Source organism: Rhyacophila brunnea, unplaced genomic scaffold (assembly GCF_057557595.1).
Source record: "Rhyacophila brunnea isolate RB1 unplaced genomic scaffold, BYU_Rbru_1.0 scaffold_11, whole genome shotgun sequence".
Classification (NCBI taxonomy): Eukaryota; Metazoa; Arthropoda; class Insecta; order Trichoptera; family Rhyacophilidae; genus Rhyacophila; species Rhyacophila brunnea.
Genome location: NW_028232763.1, coordinates 7,872,267 through 7,893,052, shown reverse-complemented (window position 1 = coordinate 7,893,052; position 20,786 = coordinate 7,872,267). Strand labels below are relative to the sequence as shown.

Here is a 20,786-nt window from a genome sequence, read left to right as displayed (position 1 = left end):
AGCCCCGAGGGAGGCTAACTTGAACGCACCAGCTGATGATTTATGACTGAGCGTCGCCACTCGGCGTCGACGCCGTCGCTCTATCGCAGAATCTTTTAATTCCTAGCGCGACGTCGTTGGCCGAAGTTTGCTTTGCAAATTAGAAGACCCTGCGCTGTAGAGCCGACCCTCTATCGACAGCAGGCATGCATAGCGTCAAACCGCCTACGTCAATAAAAGTTGTTTTAATCTGTGTGAGATACGTTCAAATGAATGGGACAGCTAATGCCCAATGTATGCCACATTTATTAATAGAAACAAAAAAACGTTTAAATAATAATATTTAGGTACATATGAGAAAGGAATAGAACATTTTTTTTTAGAATAATTAACTATGTCGTTGCTTTTTTGTACGAGGTGGTTGTTAGTAATTTTGAACAATCACAAACACCCAGGTTTTGAAAACAACACATAAATATTGTGTCCTCGCCGGGAACCTAGCCCAGAACTCTCGGGTGGAAGGCCAGCGCCTTACGCACTGCACCACCAGAGTGGAATAGAACGATTAGTCTTAAAACTTGAAAAATAAATTAAATATGCCAAATTAACAACTTGTCTTAATATAATATGCACAAGTATGAAAAAGTATGAGCCGAACCAATGCCTTTCAGTTAATTAATTCTGCACATAAACATATTATTAGAAAGTGCACAAATCAATATTCTTTTGGCTTTCATGAAAAGTAGTCTTTTCAAGTAATTCAATGTCTGTGTATGGTATTTTGGTACAGTTCGGTTATGAGGAATACAGCGGAAAACACATTTTGAAAATACCTGATATACTTGATTATTTGTTAGTTTAGGTTAGTTAAGGTTAGGTTAGGTTGGGTTAGGTTAGATTAGCTTAGGTTAGGTTAGGTTAACCTAACAAATAATTCAGTATATCGGGTATTTTCAAAATGTTTTTTCCGCTGTATTCCTTATAACCGAACTGTAGCGGTATTTTAATATATTTTTATGAAATAAATTATAGTATGCAATTCAATGCATACAAAAAATAGACCCTTGTGTAATAAAGTTACGTTTAAAATTTAACTTAACTCGTTTAAAATATATTCGCAATTATTTACGTGATTTAAAAATTCTGTAATATATAACACGGGTTTTATAATACACTAATACACTATTAATTATATCAAGTACCTATACCTTCCTTAACGTTACATTTATGTTTATGTTTATGTCATCTGTTATTATTATTAATATTTTTTGATTGAAGAAAAATGTTGGACAGATAGTGAAAAAGATCAATAATTATTCACAGTGAGAAAAATACAACTGGAAATCCAAGTCACAGTGATATGTTTTATAACCACTTTAAGCTATCATAATAATATTTTAATATCTTTTCATAAATCTAGGTTAGATAAAATGGTTTGATCGAAATAAATGTGTGTGTAACAATGTATATAATATAACAAAACTTGTAAACTATTTTCAATATAATAATAATGAAACGCATGTTAAGGTATATTGAAACATCCAATTAATCAATATAAAATCTGTTTGTAATAAACTTCAGTTATATAATGTAATATTATAATATAAATAACAATAAATCAAAAATCATCATGATACAATACATATTATTACTTACATAAAACTAGACAAAACATTAGATAATATAATATCATTTCAAGCAGAAGTGAATTGTTATTATTTGGTATATGGTGATCAAGTGTTTTTACTGATAAATTATCATTTGAATTAATATGGAATGATTTTCAGCGTAGATATGTTGAATAACCCTGTTATGAGAGATAACACCCTAGCACTGTTAGAGAAAACAAAGTTGTAGGGATATTCACTTGAGTGCCTGAGTCGATTTCCAAATTTCAATAGAAATGTGGAATTTCAATAATCGTTTGGCGGATGAGGATCAAGGGGATTAATTTAATATTCAAAACCTCTAACAGAGTTAGTGAAAAATTTATTTAATTACAAAACAAAATAGATAAATAATGAAATTATCAGCTCAATAAAAGTATGCTTATGTTAAAATTAGGAATAAAATGTTACTTAGTTATATGTTATCTTTAATTTATAAAATAATTACTTTTTATGATGATGTATTATTTTATTTAATAAAATAATAAATTTTGAAAAATCACACACATATTATACTAATTAAATTGAAATATACATATTATACGCGGTGTAAATGAGAACTTTTCCATTCTTGGTAGTATTGACTTGTTGTGTCCCCTAGAACTATTTTAGAAATCTGGAGCATTAGTTATTTGTACTCCGAAGGTACAGAGCTAACCTGCGATTGGTGATGCTAATTGGGAGGGCAATTACTCTGTTCTAATAAATCGCTTCGGATGTTGATATATTCCACGTACGTGAGGATGAGAATTATAGGTGGTCGTTGTTTTGTTAATCCTTAAAATAGGGTCTACTTTAGTCATTTTGTGTAGGTACTCTGTATACTGTTTTTCTAATACTGCATCTATTTCTTGGTATTTATTTTTATACTGTTTTAATAACATTTCTTTGTTTTAAAATGTTATGTTGTAAATGTCTTAAATTAATAATTTTTCAGTTTTAATTTATAGTTTAAATTTATAAGTTCACTATAATATTATGTAAAAGTTAATAAATTTTAATTTGAGAATAAAAATTGTGTGTGACTCTAACATACACTTTTCATTGTCCGTACGAGCGCCTTCAACTGTTAGAATACTAAATTTGTTGTATTTTATTACGCATTAATTTAAAACCAGAACTACGGATTCTCAGTTGAAATATTTACTTGTTTATAATATGGAAGCTAAATTTTATTGCCTTCTCTATGAATAATTATATCCCGAATTAAACAGATTTTATGATTGCGCTCTATTAAAATTTTGAATGAAATATTTCATGCAACGTAGATAAATTGTGTAAATTAGATGGAGATCAAATTTCTGTGTAATGGCACCCTTGAGGGAAATTTTCATGCTAATTCTAAAGCCTGCAATTATTAAAAAGTTTCAACAGGAATGGCAAATTTATTCGGCTATGTGTTTTTATTATTATATTAGTTTAATATTTCTAACATAACATTATAGTCTTTATAATAATAATAGCTTCTAGAATTTATTATTAAAACTTACGTAGGTAAGTAATATAAACAATTCTACAAATAACTTAAATAAATCAATGGATATTTACATTTTTTCACAATAGTGCTGAAATATGAAATAAATCAATGTTTTTTTTTAATTATTTTAATGGTACATAAAACAAATCTCCTTCATGCATTATAATAGGAGGTTCTTGAAAATAATATTTCAGCTTTTTTTTAATTTCATCTGATTTTAGAAGTATAGGAAAATGTTCAAAAAAAATGGACATCTATTATTATTTTTAATATGATTTTAAATTTGATTATCTACTTCATTAATATTTGGTTATTCTGATAACACCATCGCCAAAAAGTGTTCTTAATACGACAACATAATATGACCTGTTATATTGATAACTACAATTGTTTTACTATGATACATCTTTATAATATCTTAATTATATTATATAGGAGAATATAGTACCTACGTATATAAAATTAATCTAGAGTACAGTATTATGATTTTAAATAGTTTACAGCTAAGTCAGTCACTCAGTCAAAAAATATATTAATATTTTATTTTACGTGCCCACGGCGATTTTCAAAAGTTCAATAATTGAAGGGTGCAATTATTATTGCACCCTTCTGGCAATGTGCTTGCCGATCTCTGATATACATAGTTGATTAAGATTTAAATCAAATAAAATATTTTTTTAACTAAGTATCTTGTAGGAATGGGCGTTAGGATATTTGATATTTATTTATTTTAAAAACCTTCATTTAAAACGAAAAATTACATTAAAAGGTTTTTAAATAATTTAATTTTAATTGATCTATTTAAAAATAATGAAAATGGAATCGAGAAAATAAAAAATTCTAAGAATGTAATCCATTGTAAATTTATAAAATATTAGGTTAAATTGCACTTCCACCGAATTAAATTGCAATCCCACTAGTTGGAAAACATATTTACCTACCCATGCGTATTTTTACATATTAAATGTTGTTTGTTAAGCCTCAACCTTGTTTGTCAACTGAGAGCTTTTGTTTAATTTCTGCTTTTAAGGAGCTTAGCTTAATTAAAATAAATATCGTCTGTGCGCCATCTTTATTCTCATCGTCGAATTAAGCCTGTGAGTTTTTTTTACAGATGAGATACCAAACGAATAATTTGATTATAATAAAAGATTTTTAATTAAATATAAAAAAAATCGGCTAAAGCATTGTAGGAAATATTATATTATAAATCTGTCTAAGCTTTTTTTTATATTATTTGTAGTAATTATCTTTTATCGTTATTATTATCACGAGGCGTGTACTTAAACCTAGTTGTGTATTTTTTCATAATATTATAATGATATATTTTTATACTGAAATAAAGTTTATTTAAAATGAATAATGTTCCACGTTAGCTTTCTTGATATTAACATTATGATCAAACAAGAAAAAACAAATTTTCACTAAAAACGACAATTATTTGCAGAGTTCAAAACATTATTATATATTATACTATATCGTCTCCTAATTTGTATTTCTCTGAAGGAAATATAATATTTTTAAATAATATGTACTTTGTTGATTTGGCAACGGCAGATCACGGATTATTAACACATTGGTCACATAACTACAAAAATACTGAGTGACGTTAAATAACTATTTAAATAAAATTAAAAAAACTGCAACAAACAATAACAATATATTAATAATAATAGTCAAACGTATTTTTAAAAAAAATTGAAGATTGTAATGTGTGAGAATAACAAACACTGAGAAATAATATTATGACCAATAGAAAAAATCTTTTTTGAAAAAAGTAAGACACCCAGTAGGAATCGAACCTGCATCTCTTGGGTTTCACGCCCATGTACATAGACCACTATGCTACAGGCATCATACTTAATTGCATCAAATTTTAATGAATGCCTCTTAAGCGCTTTCCAAATTGAGTTACAATTGGCGATAGGCTTTTGTATTTTAAATGAAAGTAGTTATTACGTTAATTACATATTAACCGACGTCACGGATCATTTCAAGATTTTTTGTTGTAACTAACTTGAACTTGCTATTTTTTTTATTTACGTAACTATTTTTTTATTTAGTGAATAATTCACAAGATTTCAAATTTAAAATTTTCAAATACATAATTTTCATTATAAATTATAAATGAATATGACTTGATATTTCTTTTATTTAAATTGATTTAAGCTTTGGCATTACAACCGAAAAAATGTTTTATTCAATATAAGTAAAAAAAAATATGAAATATATATTATTATATATTTTTTAATAAAAAAAGATTTTTTAAAACTAAAAAAATACGTTATGACTCTGAAATTTTAAACTTTTAAAAAAAAATCTAATATTCTTAAATGAGTATTGATTATTTCAATTGAACATTATCAGTAAAATGTATTAAATTGCAAATTTTGCAACGGAATAAAAATGCATTTTTTTACAAATTTCAAAACACCAAATAAAAACAGTAGTAGTTGCTATTCAATTATGTGAATTAGTTCAACCACCGAAAAAAATAGAATATTATTTTTTAACAAAAATACTTTATACTCGGTAAGAATGAAATTCTTTCAGACTACCACTAAGCTAATATTATATTGTCTACGTTTCACATTTTCAGGTTGTCAGGATAAAAAAAGCATATATATTACAAACGTATATCTTATATATATGTTACAAAATAAAGCTCATAGTTGTGTTTGCTAGTGACGAGCTTTGTGCAATCATCGCATGCTTTCCATACTATTCATTAGTTGTCACACTAGAAGAGATTCACATACTATCTCATAAAACAGACGGCTAATTCTACAATGCTACTATTCACAATGCACTTTGACAAAGCGCATTCAAACATTATATATCTACACATATTATTATTAATTAATTATATTTGTTTTATTTTACACAATGCACAAAATCTATTTAAAGTCATTCTAGTATTTGGCTTTTGTATTCACTTACTAAAAACTGAGTACAGACCAAAGACTTTAATTAAAAAGTGGAAGATATCTGATAATGTTTAAAACACTTTATGGTTATAGAACTTTTTTAATGTTGATATATTACATTTTTTTATGTTAGCAATGTAAAAATAAGTGGCTTGTTTAAAATCTCCATCATTGTTTTGAGATATTGATATTGATAACATAAACATTTGTTTTATTTATGATTGTTCATCTAAATAGTTTCTAAATATGTTGGCATATCTGCAAATGTATAATTTAACAATAAAGTTATATAAACCAGTTGAAAATGTCAGCTAAGTAAAATCCCGGTTTTGATATTGATTAAATTATGTCGAATACATGTTGTTTTTTAATGTGTGTTTGTATCCAGAGTATAGACCTAATTGATTGAGCAAGTGATAAAGATCAATTTTTTGTAAAAAAAAAATGTTCAGAAACTTTTTGTGGCGTGGCCGAGATCTACATAAAATTATAGAGCCAAATTAAAAGTATAGTATTTATTGTAATATATTATTATATTATAGAAAAAAGTTACTTGAAACTCTTCCGGGTATATTTAATAAATATTAAGTTAATTCTATGATTTATTCCAATTTAAATAATTATAAATCGTTAACTAATTATGTAACTATTATTAACTAATTTTATTTTATTATGTTTCATGGTTATTGGCCATTGAAATTTAAATTGTTAAAAAAAAATAAAGTAGATAATATTGTCTATAATAATACTACATAATAATATAATATATTAACAATCGTTCATGTCAGCATTTATCATCCCTATATGTACTCAAACTGTCAAACTTTAAGATAATAGAGAACATTTGGATTACATATTTCAATCTATATTATTTAAGCCTTCAATGCTTGAATTTAAAATTTGCTTCCATTATCTTCTTATCAATAACATGAAGCAATTTTTTGAACTAAGTAATATTATTTTTTCATAATACCGTATTATTATTATAATATATTAAGTATCTTTAAGTACATATTATTCTAAGCAATGTTTATTAATTTGGATAATGTTTTTCGGTTTTTTTTTTAAATAAAATCTCACAATCGTTAATGTCACAATTTGTTCTTTATCTGATTCGATACAAAAAACATAAATTTGTAGGTAAAATTGTTTGTAGTATATCGAACAATAGCTATGTATATATATAAAACATAATTTGAAAACACTGTAGAAACACACGACTAGAAAGAAACTGACACCCAACGGGATACGAACACTCGCCCCTTGGGATTTTCACTCATATGCTCTAACTTCTAAGCTATATTATGTATCTTATATAATCACGACAAAATTATTAAATAGTGATTTTAACAATTATTATTATCACTGAAGTGGTTTTTAAATCTTATTTATTTTTGATAGTCGGCTTTTGTTAACACTCTTTATAGAACATACATTATTTATGTATTTATCTAAAGTGTTCTAAAAGTGTGTTTAAGTGTACTAAAGACTGTAATATTATTATTAAATCTTGTGAATTATTTGTTGAATAAAAAAAATGTTTGTTTTAATATGTTATTTATTTGAGTTTTATAGTTATATATGCTATCATATAGATATATGGCAATAAAATATTTAGCCAAATATTAAGCTTTTAGAATAGGATAGAAAAAAACTTCAAACTTTAAAAATAACTCTCAATGACTATATTCTCTTAGTGATACTAGAAAAGCTTAGCTTAAATTCGTTTACTCCAGTTATCAAGAACAAAGACTTTAATGCTCAAAATTGAGTAGAATAAATTGAAAATACTTCCGAGAATCACTCCGTGGCATTAACTATTCTAACGCTCCGACTTTGAGCGGATGTTTAGTTTGGATTGGTAAACTTTTCGCATGAATTTAATGTCGTGAACGGAAACACTCACAGGACTGCGGATGGCTCTAAGTTAGGATGAAATTAGAATGAAATCTTTTTTTATGAATTATAATTATTTATTTAAAAAAAACTTTAAGCTAGTATTTTTTAAATCGTATATTTACGAATTGAACGCAAACATTTGATAAGGTTGCCTTTTACGAATGCATGTTAAATCTTACCTGAAGTTTTGTATTTTTAAAATAATTTCGTAGAAAATATTATTAAATTGTATCTCCATTATAAATTATATAAAATATTACCAACCGATGAATAATAACATGTATTAATATGTATTTATTTGATAGATATTTAAGGTAATTGTTCATTTAAATAATAATCACTCGAAAGAAGTTGCAAAACCTTTTTCTATTGAGATGAATCCTGAATATAATAAAGTGAAGCTTAAAAATGGACCTCATTAATTTTAATACAAATTCTAAACACTGATTATAGCATTCAGTATTTCTTGCATAGGAACATGAACTTTATAAATGACTAAAACATATTTCAACAATTTTGATAGAGAAACTATAGAATGCTCCATAAACAGCGTACAAATGGTTTCTTAAAAGTAATGTTTAGAAGGTTTATTATATTCCTTTAAGGCTTGTAACGCTAGGCTTTATTTATCTTAGTTTGGCCTTGACTAATAAATATTTTATCACAAAAAAAGAATCTGCAATACGAAATAACTTGCAGTTAGTTTAATTAATAGCTTTAATAATTTTCTCCAACTTCACTTAGAAAATAATATATAATATTTTCACTAGAAAAAAGTCTTTGCCAGTGTTTATATAATTCCAGGAAACTCAGAAATAATGGGAACTAAAATACCTAATGGGTTAGGAATAGCAGGTAAGGATATCGAGTGTTGAAGAATACGGTATATACTTAAATACGTTTCAAGAATACGTCATACGTCGAATTCTGACTACTGCTCTCGATTTATGCAATGGCGCTCATTTAATATTGGTGTATTACACACAGTATGGCACGTCCATAATGCGTAGTTTATTTTCATAGGCACACGTTCCATACGTTTGTGACAGATAGAAAAATAATCTCCCTTTTTAATTTAGATTAAAATTAAGTTATTTAAAATTAAATTAAATATTTTCAACTGTATATTATGTTTAAACTACGAAGTTATATTTTTGGAAACATAACACTGTGGGAATACTTTTGTTACTGTACGACAAAAAATTAGCGATAACAGAGAGTCGCTGTAGATGCATATATAAGACTTCTCAATAACGTACCTATCATGGCGACAACGCGTACTAGAGGCGTATTTAAATAATATATCGGCTCTTCCTTCAGATGCGACTCTTTTTTTTTCTTCGCAATATCACAAAAGTTTACTAATAATAAATTTAATATCACTATTGATCGCTTTAGATATATTTTCATTATAAAAAGCTCAACATTAAGTAAATTGATGGATCCGTACACCACCAGAGCGTAAAACGAAATGATAAATTTAGGGGCGTTCCTCATTTGAAAACATAATTGCGATTAGTTGTACTAGAAGGGATTATTAGTTCATATTTTTAAGACGTAGGCAAAAAGTTCTTGTTTGAAAATAGCTATATATATCTTTGATGAAAACTATATTCATATAATATGCTATTGTTAACATGAACACTGAAAGTGTATAATAATTAAATTATATATTTCTGGGTCGTGTCATCTAAAACAAGCTGGACCTTTTTTATAAGTGCATAATAAAATAAATGCTTAGTACAGGTTTCACTTACAAGTTATAATGTACGTCTGCCATGTTGGGACGGTGACGCAAGGCCTCATGAAAGGCAATCTCGGCTTCCTGTAGTCGGCCTAGACTGCTCAGTACGCTTCCCAGATTTCCAAATGCTGAAACAAAGAGATAAACACTTTTGTTAAAATCCGTTCCTATTATGAGTAAGCCAAGCTTAAATTACGTGTTTATACTAAGTACACACTCTGTTAAAGTATTATGCCAGTATTACAATTTTAATTAATATTACAAAAAAGTTAAAAAAAAATTAGCAATATATAATTTCAAAAGCAGGCGAAGTCTTGAATCTCTGATCTGGAAAATTCACATGTTAGTATTAAAATGCATGTTCTAACCCAGAGCATGAACCTTATAGGTTGAGTAATAATTTGAGTTACCCCATCTCAACCTGCCATATATATGCAGTCGCGATTTGTGCACGACCGCTTTACTTGACGATATAAACGTGTCAGAATGAACATATTTTAGTGCCATACTTCCTTGTCCTGAAACAAAGCTCCACAGCTCTGATGTGGCAACTATGCACATTGGTTCTTAAAGAAAGAGCTGTTTAAAAAATAAAAAATATTATCATGACCAGCTCTGCATTCATTTATCTTTAGTAACATTAAGTGTCGTCTGTACCCATGACATAATGAAACTCTGGCAAAACAAGAGTTGTTAATAACATTTATTTCTTGTAAAAAAAAAACTCTCAATCTATAGATATGATAGTATCTCTTCGTAGGGCAGCCAAGACCCACAGCCAAATTAAAAAAAAACATTAACATTACCTTTATTCTGAATATATCAGAGGTATACAGAATAGATTTAAATATTTATATTAAATGAAATGCATTGCGGTCAGAATGTATTTTACTAATAAAATAATCAACCTACAATGTACCTGTCACGCTGATTTTATAAAACATACTATATATCTGGAGTATTACTGATTATATTAATTAACAACCATCTGTGATTCTTAGAAATTGTTAGGATATTTCCAAATCTTAGTTTTTCTGTTTTCGCGTTCACTAATAATATTTTAATTAAATATTTTTCACTCAATACGAATACACAGGATTCAAGAACATTTTTGTATTATATCATAAACATACATTTTATGAGAAAAATATATTATGTTAGAGAGAGACTCAAATTGGCAAATGCGGCATATTACTTACGATTCTATACAAAACGGTATCTCAGGTATTATGTAAAACTTTGTTATTATTAGCGATAATTTCATAATGAACCCCGGTAATACTCCGTACCCACAAAATATTATTATAAATTTTGAACCCTTGATATGAAACTAAATAAACGATTAAAAAAGATATATATACCTAGTTATATAATATCAATTACTATTTTGTAAGTAAGTCGTTGACAAAAACATGTTCATTTACATTAACATGTTAAGAGGAGTAGTCGCTTTTTTCGCTTAGTGGCTAATATCGTACACTTCATTATTATTTTAAAGCTATACCTCAGTTGAGGCATGATCTAAAAAGATCGTGGCCAAGCGATGCGCGGATGGTGCAAATGACGCGTGCCGAACGAAATATAATTTGTCATGTAAATCCAACATGCGTCCATTTAATGTTATGTTTATTGTTCTATTAGTAACAATAATAATATATTTATAATTAACTATTTCTTTTATTCAACGAATAATTCACAAGATTTAAGAATATATCATTCTGATTATTGAACATATATTATTTTGAAAAAAGCACTTTCTGATAGAGTATATAATAACCAATAGAAAAAATCTTTTTTTTTTGAAAAAAGTAAGTCACCCCGACGGGGAATCGAACCCTGTATCTCCCGAGTATACGCCTTATCCGTCGCATTACCATTATGCTACGGCGTGACATACTAATAGCGAACAAACTTTAACTATTGGTCAATTACTATACCTACCTACCGAGATACAGGGTTCGATTCCCCGTCGGGGTGACTTACTTTTTTCAAAAAAAAAAGATTTTTTCTATTGGTTATTATATACTAAAAATACAACTATCGTTGAATAAAAGAAATAGTTAATTATAAATTATTAGCAAGTGCAAGTAGCTACATCTAAAAAATATTGGAGAAATTCCACGACGTCGGTTAGTAATCAAAAGTAATAGTAATATACCTACTTTGATTTAAGAAACAAAAATCGATTGCCAAAGTAGCTGATTTGGAAGGAACGCTGATGGGTAGGTATAGTAATTGACCAATAGTTAAAGTTTGTTCGCTATTAGTATGTCACGCCGTAGCATAATGGTAATGCGACGGATGAGGCGTATACTCGGGAGATACAGGGTTCGATTCCCCGTCGGGGTGACTTACTTTTTTCAAAAAAAAAGATTTTTTCTATTGGTTATTATATATTCTATCAGAAAGTGTTTTTTTCAAAATAATATATGTTCAATAATATATTTATTGACATGTTTTCTCTTTCAAGTAAATGGGTAACGTTTTTTGTCATGTTTACACGATTTAAGAATTAATACCCCCGTCGCAATCACGAAACAAATTGACGAGTTTACACCTCGACTTTCGCTCTCCGATTACCAGTGAGTTCAAAATTTCGTCGCACCTATAGTTGAAAATTATTTGCCGTTTTACTGAAGTATTAACAAAATTTACAAAGCGTAATAAATTTTGGTTATTTGGTATTTGATAACAATACGTATAGGATTTATAAAAATGTAAATAGTTTGGAGAGACTTTAATCCAGCAGTTGATGGATTCAAATTGATGATGATAAGAAAATAATAATAACAACAAAGTTTATAATAAGCCTCAGCTTTCCATAGCATACTATTGTATGTGTGGTGAATCATAAATTTACTGTGTAGGCAGTACAAGTATTTTAATACATAGAGAAGTACCCTTGTCGTGTCGTTTGTCGCTAGGGGTTGACATGCTTTAGACAGGTAGCTAGGGCTTAAGTAGTTTCCAAAGTAAATTTTGCCCGGGTTGTGTTTACTATATAAATCATTTTATAATGCTAAGTCATAAACAAAAGCTTTATGGATAAGCCCGATTAAATAGATTGACATGTTACGTGGCTCGCTTTGATATTGGAACCATTCACTTTCATGAAACCAATCCTGACCAATTTGAATATTGATTATTGTAATTATTTTTACATTGTGTCATTCATTAGCTTCAATATATTATTATATTAGGAATAATTCCTTGGACATTGATCCATCTACAAACGTTGCGTAACTGTGACAATTTCCTTCTTTCTACACCTCTGCTTTTCATTATATTTCTATGCATTATGAGTTTGAGTAAATCACACTTCTCATTACGGAAAATGTGTCCAAAGTATTCGGGTTTTCATCGTTTAATAGTAACGATAGAAACGGTAAAAATATTGAATCACCATTTAAGTAATTTTTCACTCATCATCCGGGCTCGATCAATTTTTGGATGAATGTTTTCTCTGGATACTTGCACTCCTTTATGATTCTGGAGCGGCATGCACAATCTAAGATTTCGATTCTAAGGATAAGTCGCCGAAAAGCATGACTTAACTATAGACAATCCTGAGTATAGAGTTAAGAAATCCTTAACCATAGACTACTTTTGTTATGAACACGCCCCCTTCTGCATTACCATTTACCACTGACAGCTGCTGTCAAAATAAATTCGCATGTCTATAAAACAGTCCAAACACTCAAATTCATTTAACAATGTATCTCAATATGGATTTGATAGTGTTAATTCGTTTGGCATGTACTTGCAGAATAATATTTTACTTTTATACGCCAGCCCGCAGAAATACAAGATGCCAGATGATAGAATGACACTTGACGCTAGTGTTACCATGTTAAAAAAATATTTTGCGGTGCCTGTGGAATCACGTATAATGACTTATAACGGAAACATAAGAGTATTATAATTAAATATTAATATGTATTTATAGTTATTTTATTTATAAAATACAGTTGTCATATTTTTGTCATCGTTTAACAATTATAAAATAATTTACCTATACTATAGGAAAGAGAATTTTTAAATATGGTTTTATTTTCAATAGAAATGATCTTAACTAAGGACAATGTTCCTGCATAGTGTTTTCTGTTAAGGAAATTTTAGTTATGACAAATGTTTCTGCATTCCGCTTCTGGTCCGTAACACAATATCTTGAATTGTTTGTTTATCCAAATATTTTAGAGCACCGATATGATTGTTAAGACATGATCTTTGGGTAGGACTGTTTGTCTACATAATCTGCATAATATGTCAAGCGGTTGTCCACTCAAGCGATATATTCGGTCAAATTTCATTTTATCAGTTGTGGACATTAATTATCACATTGCATACTCTGATCTACCTAATTTTAAATTGTGGTTCTTTTCTGATCTTTCCACATTTTACCCGATAAGCACAAACTATTATATATGCGACAATGCTCTAAGTATTCTCAAGTTGTGGATTTTTCTTAGAATAAGTATCCACGTTGGTGGCTCGAAGCAAAGGTCCATCCGGTGGCTCGTTTGTCAGTATTTTTTCTATTTTTCCTTCCCTCGGAATTACTACTTTAAAGTGTTATTTTTTATTTATTTAATAAAAAACACATTGAGCACATAATAAATTATTCAGTTTTCTATATTTGTTTATTTGTTTTTTATTTACTTCAAATCAAGTACAAGTCTGAGCATATTGAGCATAATAATTCAACAAAAAATTTAAAAACGTTGTTTATAAAAAAAAAAATATTTTTAAATATTGACGGTAATACACTTGTATTATTGTAAAACGTATTGTTTGTGAACTATAATCAATATCTAATAAATATTTTCAGTTGTTCAAAGAATATTAATTTTGCTGAAACCTTTTTGATAGCTTATTTTTTTGTTAATGATGAACTAAATTTACCCTACCTATCTCTCTCATCTTATAATGAGAAATACATTAAAAAATTGTATATCTGGCCAAAATTATGAAGAATTAAAAGAAATCATAAATTTAATAAAATTACATACATGAGTAGATATTCTATTCGCCATCATTTATTTTGATATATAAATTACCTAAGTAAAAAAACGTTTTCTTTATATGACATAATAATATTATCCACATAAATTGAGATAACGTCGGTCGGTTATATTATAATAAATAATGTATTTCAAAGTGATCGTTACAAATCTTTAAAGGGAAACAGATGATGATCATTAATTACTATTCTAATTTTGAATATGAAGCATGTAACTACAGTTTCCGGTTTCAAATAAGATTATGTTTACATTTAGCATGCATTTATAACAATATGATATACAATGATAATTAATACACTTTGATTGATAGTTAAACAATCGTGTAAGCCTTTCGTGTAACGGAAATGTGACGTCACCGTGAGGCGGTGGTATTTGATAAGTTATGGTGATTATTAATGGATTACACATAGACCCACCCACCGTGACAAACATTCCATTTTGGTAATCCTAGCAGATTACATGGCACTCTCGAGTGGAGGCACTAATTAATAATCTATTATTAATATAAACAAATTATTTTAGATTGAACACGGATTCCAGAGAAGTGGAAACATTCAAGATGGTGTATACAAATTAATAATGCATTAATGAGGCACAGTCTGTGCTGTCTGATAATTAGGCTTTCGCTGTGATCTGTCAATCTCATATTCTAAGATGAAATCATATCATATCATTTTAAGGTTATTTGTATATTTATTCTAAAAGGTTTTACGTATCCCAACTTTTCTCACTTGTTGATACACGTTTCTAAATAACATTGTATGTTTCTAACTTATATAATGTGTATATTTCATATATGTAAATTTCTTTTATTCAACGAATAATTCACAAAATTTAAGAAAATACAATTTTATTTATTGAACATATATAATTCTAAAAACACTCATGATAAAATAATAGCCCGAAGAAAAAATCTTTTTCGAAAAAAGTAAGACACTCGGCAGGATCGAACCTGCATCTATTGGGTTTGTGCCCTATGCATTACTACTATGCTACAATTGCCATACTTAATTGCGACAAATTTTAACGATTGGCCTTTAATACCTGCTCATAAGCGCTTCCCAAGTTTTTAGTTACGGTAGGCGATTGATTTTTGTATTCAAAATTAAAGTATTTATTACTTTTAATTACTAACTGACGTCACGGATTACTCCAATATCTTATGTTGTTTCAAAATTATGTATGGTATATTTCATTACGTACTTCATCGAATATAAACCCGAAGTGTAGGGCGCACGAATAATAACCATTTCTCATGAAAGCATGTTAACATAACTTTCACTACGTGAAAACCTTCATTTAGCCACAACTAATATTATATGAAATATAATTCTAACTATTTTTATAAATTGTGTATATTTTCTATAAAAAGGCTGTAATCACATGTACCCATATTTTAACTACAAATCAAACTTTATAGTAATTGTGACGCTAAAAAACAAACGTAGCCATCTCCATCACAAGTGAAACTGAGTAAAATCAACTTTTTTGTTTTTGTGGTTAATTTGAACCCGTAAGTTAATAATTTCCTAATTTATGATTATATTTTATTTAAAAGATACGATTTAAACAATGCTCAATAATCGCGAATCTTTAACAAACAAGATATTCACGATTTTATGTTGGAGATGGCTATGTTTGTTTTGTATCATCTGGATTTGACCAGGTTTGAAATAAATACTATTGGAGATGGACAGTTTTGTTTTGTATTCGATTGGTTTGTTTTGTATTCTAACAAACAGGGTTGTGTTAAAATGGGTGCCGGACGAAATCCCGAAAGCCGAAATCCCGAAAGCCAAAATCCCGAATGGCCAGAATCCCGAAGGCCGAAATCCCGAAAAATAAAAAAATATAAACAGTATTAATTTTCAACCAGCGGTTCCCCAATAGGCGGCGCTTTTTCTTGGGTGTGTAATTTAACAAGAGAATTAAAATAGTTATATAAAAACTGTTATTAATTATGGAATGAAGCAACAAAATAATTTTCAACCAGCGGCACCCCAAAAGGCGGCGCTTTTTCTCGATTGTATAATCTATCTAAATAATTAAAATAGTAGTATTAAAAACTATTATTAATTATGGAATGAAGCAAAAAAATAATTTTCAACCAGCGGTACCCCAATAAGCGGCGCTTTTTCTTAAATGTGTAATTTAACAAGATAATTAAAATAGTCATAATAAAAACTATTCATAATTATGGAATCAAGCAACAAAATAACTTTCAACCAGCGGCACCCCAAAAGGCGGCGCTTTTTCTCGATTGTATAATTTATCTTGATAATTAAAATAGTAGTATTAAAAACTATTATTAATTATGGAATGAAGCAAAAAAATAATTTTCAACCAGCGGTATCCCAATAGGCGGCGCTTTTTCTTGAATGTGTAATTTAACAAGATAATTAAAATAGTTATAAAAAAACTATTCGTGATTATGGAATCAAGCAACAAAATAATTTTCAACCAGCGGCACCCCAAAAGGGGACGCTTTTTCTCGATTGTATAATTTAACAAGATAATCAAAATAGTTATATAAAAACTATTATTAATTATGAAACAATGCAAAAAAATAATTTTCAACCAGCGGTACCCCAATAGGCGGCTCTTTTTCTAGAGTGTGTAATTAAACAAGATAATTATTTTCTTACTTCATTCCATAATTAATAATTGTTCTTATATAACTATTTTAATTATCTTGTTTAATTATACAATCGAGGAAAAGCGCCGCCTATTGGGGTGCAGCTGGTTGAAAATTATTTTGTTGCTTCATTTCATAATAAATACCAGTTTTTATATAACTATTTTAATTATCTTGTTAAATTACTTACTCAAGAAAAAGTGCCGCCTATTGGGGTACCGCTGGTTGAAAATTATTTTCTTGCTTCATTTCATAATTAATAATAGTTTTAAATACTACTATTTTAATTATCTAGTTAAAATATACAATCGAGAAAAAGCGCCGCCTTTTGGGGTGCCGCTGGTTGAAAATTATTTTGTACCTTTATTCCATAATTATAATAGTTTTAAATACTACTATTTTAATTATCTAGTTAAAATATGCAATCGAGAAAAAGCGCCGCCTTTTGGGGTGCCGCTGGTTGAAAATTATTTTGTTGCATCATTCCATAATTAATAATAGTTTTTATATAACTATTCTAATTATCTTGTTAAATTACACACTCTAGAAAACGCGCCGCCTATTGGGGTGCCGCTGGTTGAAAATTATTTTCTTGCTTTATTTTATAATTAATAATAGTTTTTATATAACTATTTTAATTATCTTGTTAAATTATACAATCGAGGAAAAGCGCCGCCTATTGGGGTGCCGCTGGTTGAAAATTATTACTGTTTATATTTTTTTATTTTTCGGGATTTCGGCCTTCGTGATTTCGTCCGGCACCCGAAAAAAACAACAATATAAATGCATAACTTATTTCATATTTACAACTAACACTTAATAATTTCAAAAATTATAATTGGGTTTATGAATTTATTTTGAGTTTTATGATATTAGAATTAAATAGGTAACTAAGCAAACATAACAATATTTTAGAATAAAAATATATAAAAAAATATAGATGACTGAACCAGTTTACACGATATTATGCAGCTTTAAAACTGAACTTAAAATATGAACAGCCAAGGCACAGCCCTGGGGTTCTAAAATGCTAACTGTCGTAAAACGTTTGAAAATCAAAATTTACTTACCGTTTTTCAGTCTTCTTTGAACGTTTAATGGTATAATTTGATCTGGTAAACTTTCGTGCATTCTCTGGAGACACTATTTCAAACTTTATTTGGATTATTTTCCATTCTTTGACAATTATTTCGCTTAAAAACTTGAAGAGCACATCTTATATACAGAGAAAACTTTTTGCTGATGGGAGCCATATTGATAAAATGCCACGACATGATTGGCCATTCTGAAAAAGTGCTACGTCGTGATTGGCTAAGTCGAATGTGACCACGTTTGATATAAAAAGTCAATGGAGATGACTAAGTTTGAAAAAAATCACAACTTTTATTTTGATTTTTTAAGCAGAAAATAAGGAGATAGACATGTCTAAAGTGAATATTATTATATAAAACAACACAAGCAGTCATACCAACCAAAAATCTCAAAAAAGTCAGTGACTGGAGATGGCCACGTTTGTTTTTTAACGTCACAATTGATTAATAAGTCAAGCTGCATTGTTATTTTTATGCAAAGTATTTATATAGATTCCTAATGATGTGACTCAAATACAAATATTAAGGCTATACTTCAGCTGGGGTACGGTTTAAAATGATCCTGACTACGCGACGCGAAGATTGTAGAAATGCGGCGTGCAGAACAAAACATTATTTGTCGTAAAAAGTCAATATGCGTCCATTTAATGTTATGTTTATTGTTATATTACTAATAATAATAATATATTCATTGAGATGTTTTCTTTTTCAAGTAAATGGATAACGTTTTTTAGTCATCTTTACACGATTTAACAATTAATTCCCCCGTCGCCATCTCAAAATAAATTGACGTGTTCATAGCTCGACTTTCGCTCTCCGATTGCCAGCCAGTCCAAAATTTCATCGCACCTATAGTTAAAAATTATTTTCCGTTTCACTGAATTACCGTCTTAATAGCAATTATTTAACCTGTTTTATTGTGTACTGTTGCTCAAAAAAAAATAACGAAAGTTAAATTATATTGTAATTTATACTTATAAGTATTATTTGATAAAAAATACCAGTGACCAAAATAAAGTAATTATATGAATAAAACCATTATGTAAAATAGCCAAATACTTTAACATACTCTGTCTTAAATTCGGAACCGTAATATTATTAATGCACTGACTGAGAATTTAATTAACGGAGCATTCCCTGCATAGCTTATTTCCTACTAGGAACAAAAGGCATTTCAAATCAAAATTAACAGTCTTGACCACTTTTCAAAACAATGCTGCAACCCTCACTAAAGTATATACGATCAAACCCACACTTAATGCATGAAATGTTAAATTTATAATCGCAATACGCCGACAATAATGCTGTTTAGTAGGTAGTCATTATTTTAAAATGATGATATTAACGAATTAATTATAATATAATTTTAAAAAAATCCTAAAAAAATAATTGTAGTCGTTGAAGCTATGTAACTACCCTTTTTTAATAATTTTATTTTTTAATTACATTTTTAGTCGATAATAACAACCATAACAACAATCCCATTAACCATTCCTGGTTTATACGCTGGGGCACGGTCTAAAACGATCGTGACTACGCGACGCGAAGGTTGTGCAAACGACGCGTGCAGAACAAAACATAATTTGTCATAAAAATTCAACACGCGTCCATTTAGTGTTATTTTTATTGTTCTATTTGTAATAATAATAATATATTCATTGACATGTTTTCTTTTTCAAGTACCTAAATGGGTAACGTTTTTTAGTCATCTTTACACGATTTAAGAATTAATTCCCCCGACGCCATCACAAAACAAATTGACGTGTTCACAGGTCTTATTTTGCTCTCCGATTGGCAGCCAGTCAGAAATTTCGTCGCACCCATAGTTGAAAATTATTTGCCGTTAAATTTCACCTTAATTATGTTGTTCTCAGGGAACTCAGAAATAATGGGAACTGAAATACACAACGGGTAAGGCGATAGCAGGTAACCGACTCGAGTAAGGAAGAATCCGGGTTAAACTTACACACGTGTTAAGAATACGTTTTACGTCGAATATTAAAAACTGCTCTCGGTTTATGCATTTACGCTCATTTAATGTTGGTGTATTACACACACTGTTGCACGTGCATAATGCGTGCTTCATTTTCGTAGGACACTCACATATTCAAAAGCCTGCTTCACCATGCGGCGTATTGAATATACCCTATCGGTATTCTATTTATTATCTGTTATGTGGTTGTTCTTTATGAATTTTATGTGGATAATCTACTATGATAACGAGAAGTTTATCATTTCTTTATTTATTGGATATATTGTTATTACTGAAATACTATGCTAGTGCCTAGTAGAGTAATTTACAAGCATAATAATAAAAGTTCGTCGTAATATAGCAATTTTTATTTA

The 20,786-nt window shown here is 28.8% G+C and overlaps 1 protein-coding gene across 1 annotated transcript in view; it reads right to left on the bottom strand.

Annotated features, from left to right (window-relative positions):
- The window catches only part of LOC147078328 (protein O-mannosyl-transferase Tmtc2-like), a 556,500-nt gene that overhangs the window by 137,792 nt on the left and 397,922 nt on the right, over window positions 1–20,786 (bottom strand). Inside the window, exon 5 of the mRNA XM_085958718.1 lies at window positions 9,707–9,821. Coding sequence (XP_085814844.1) covers window positions 9,707–9,821 — 115 coding nt within the window. The remainder of the gene's footprint in view (window positions 1–9,706; window positions 9,822–20,786) is intronic.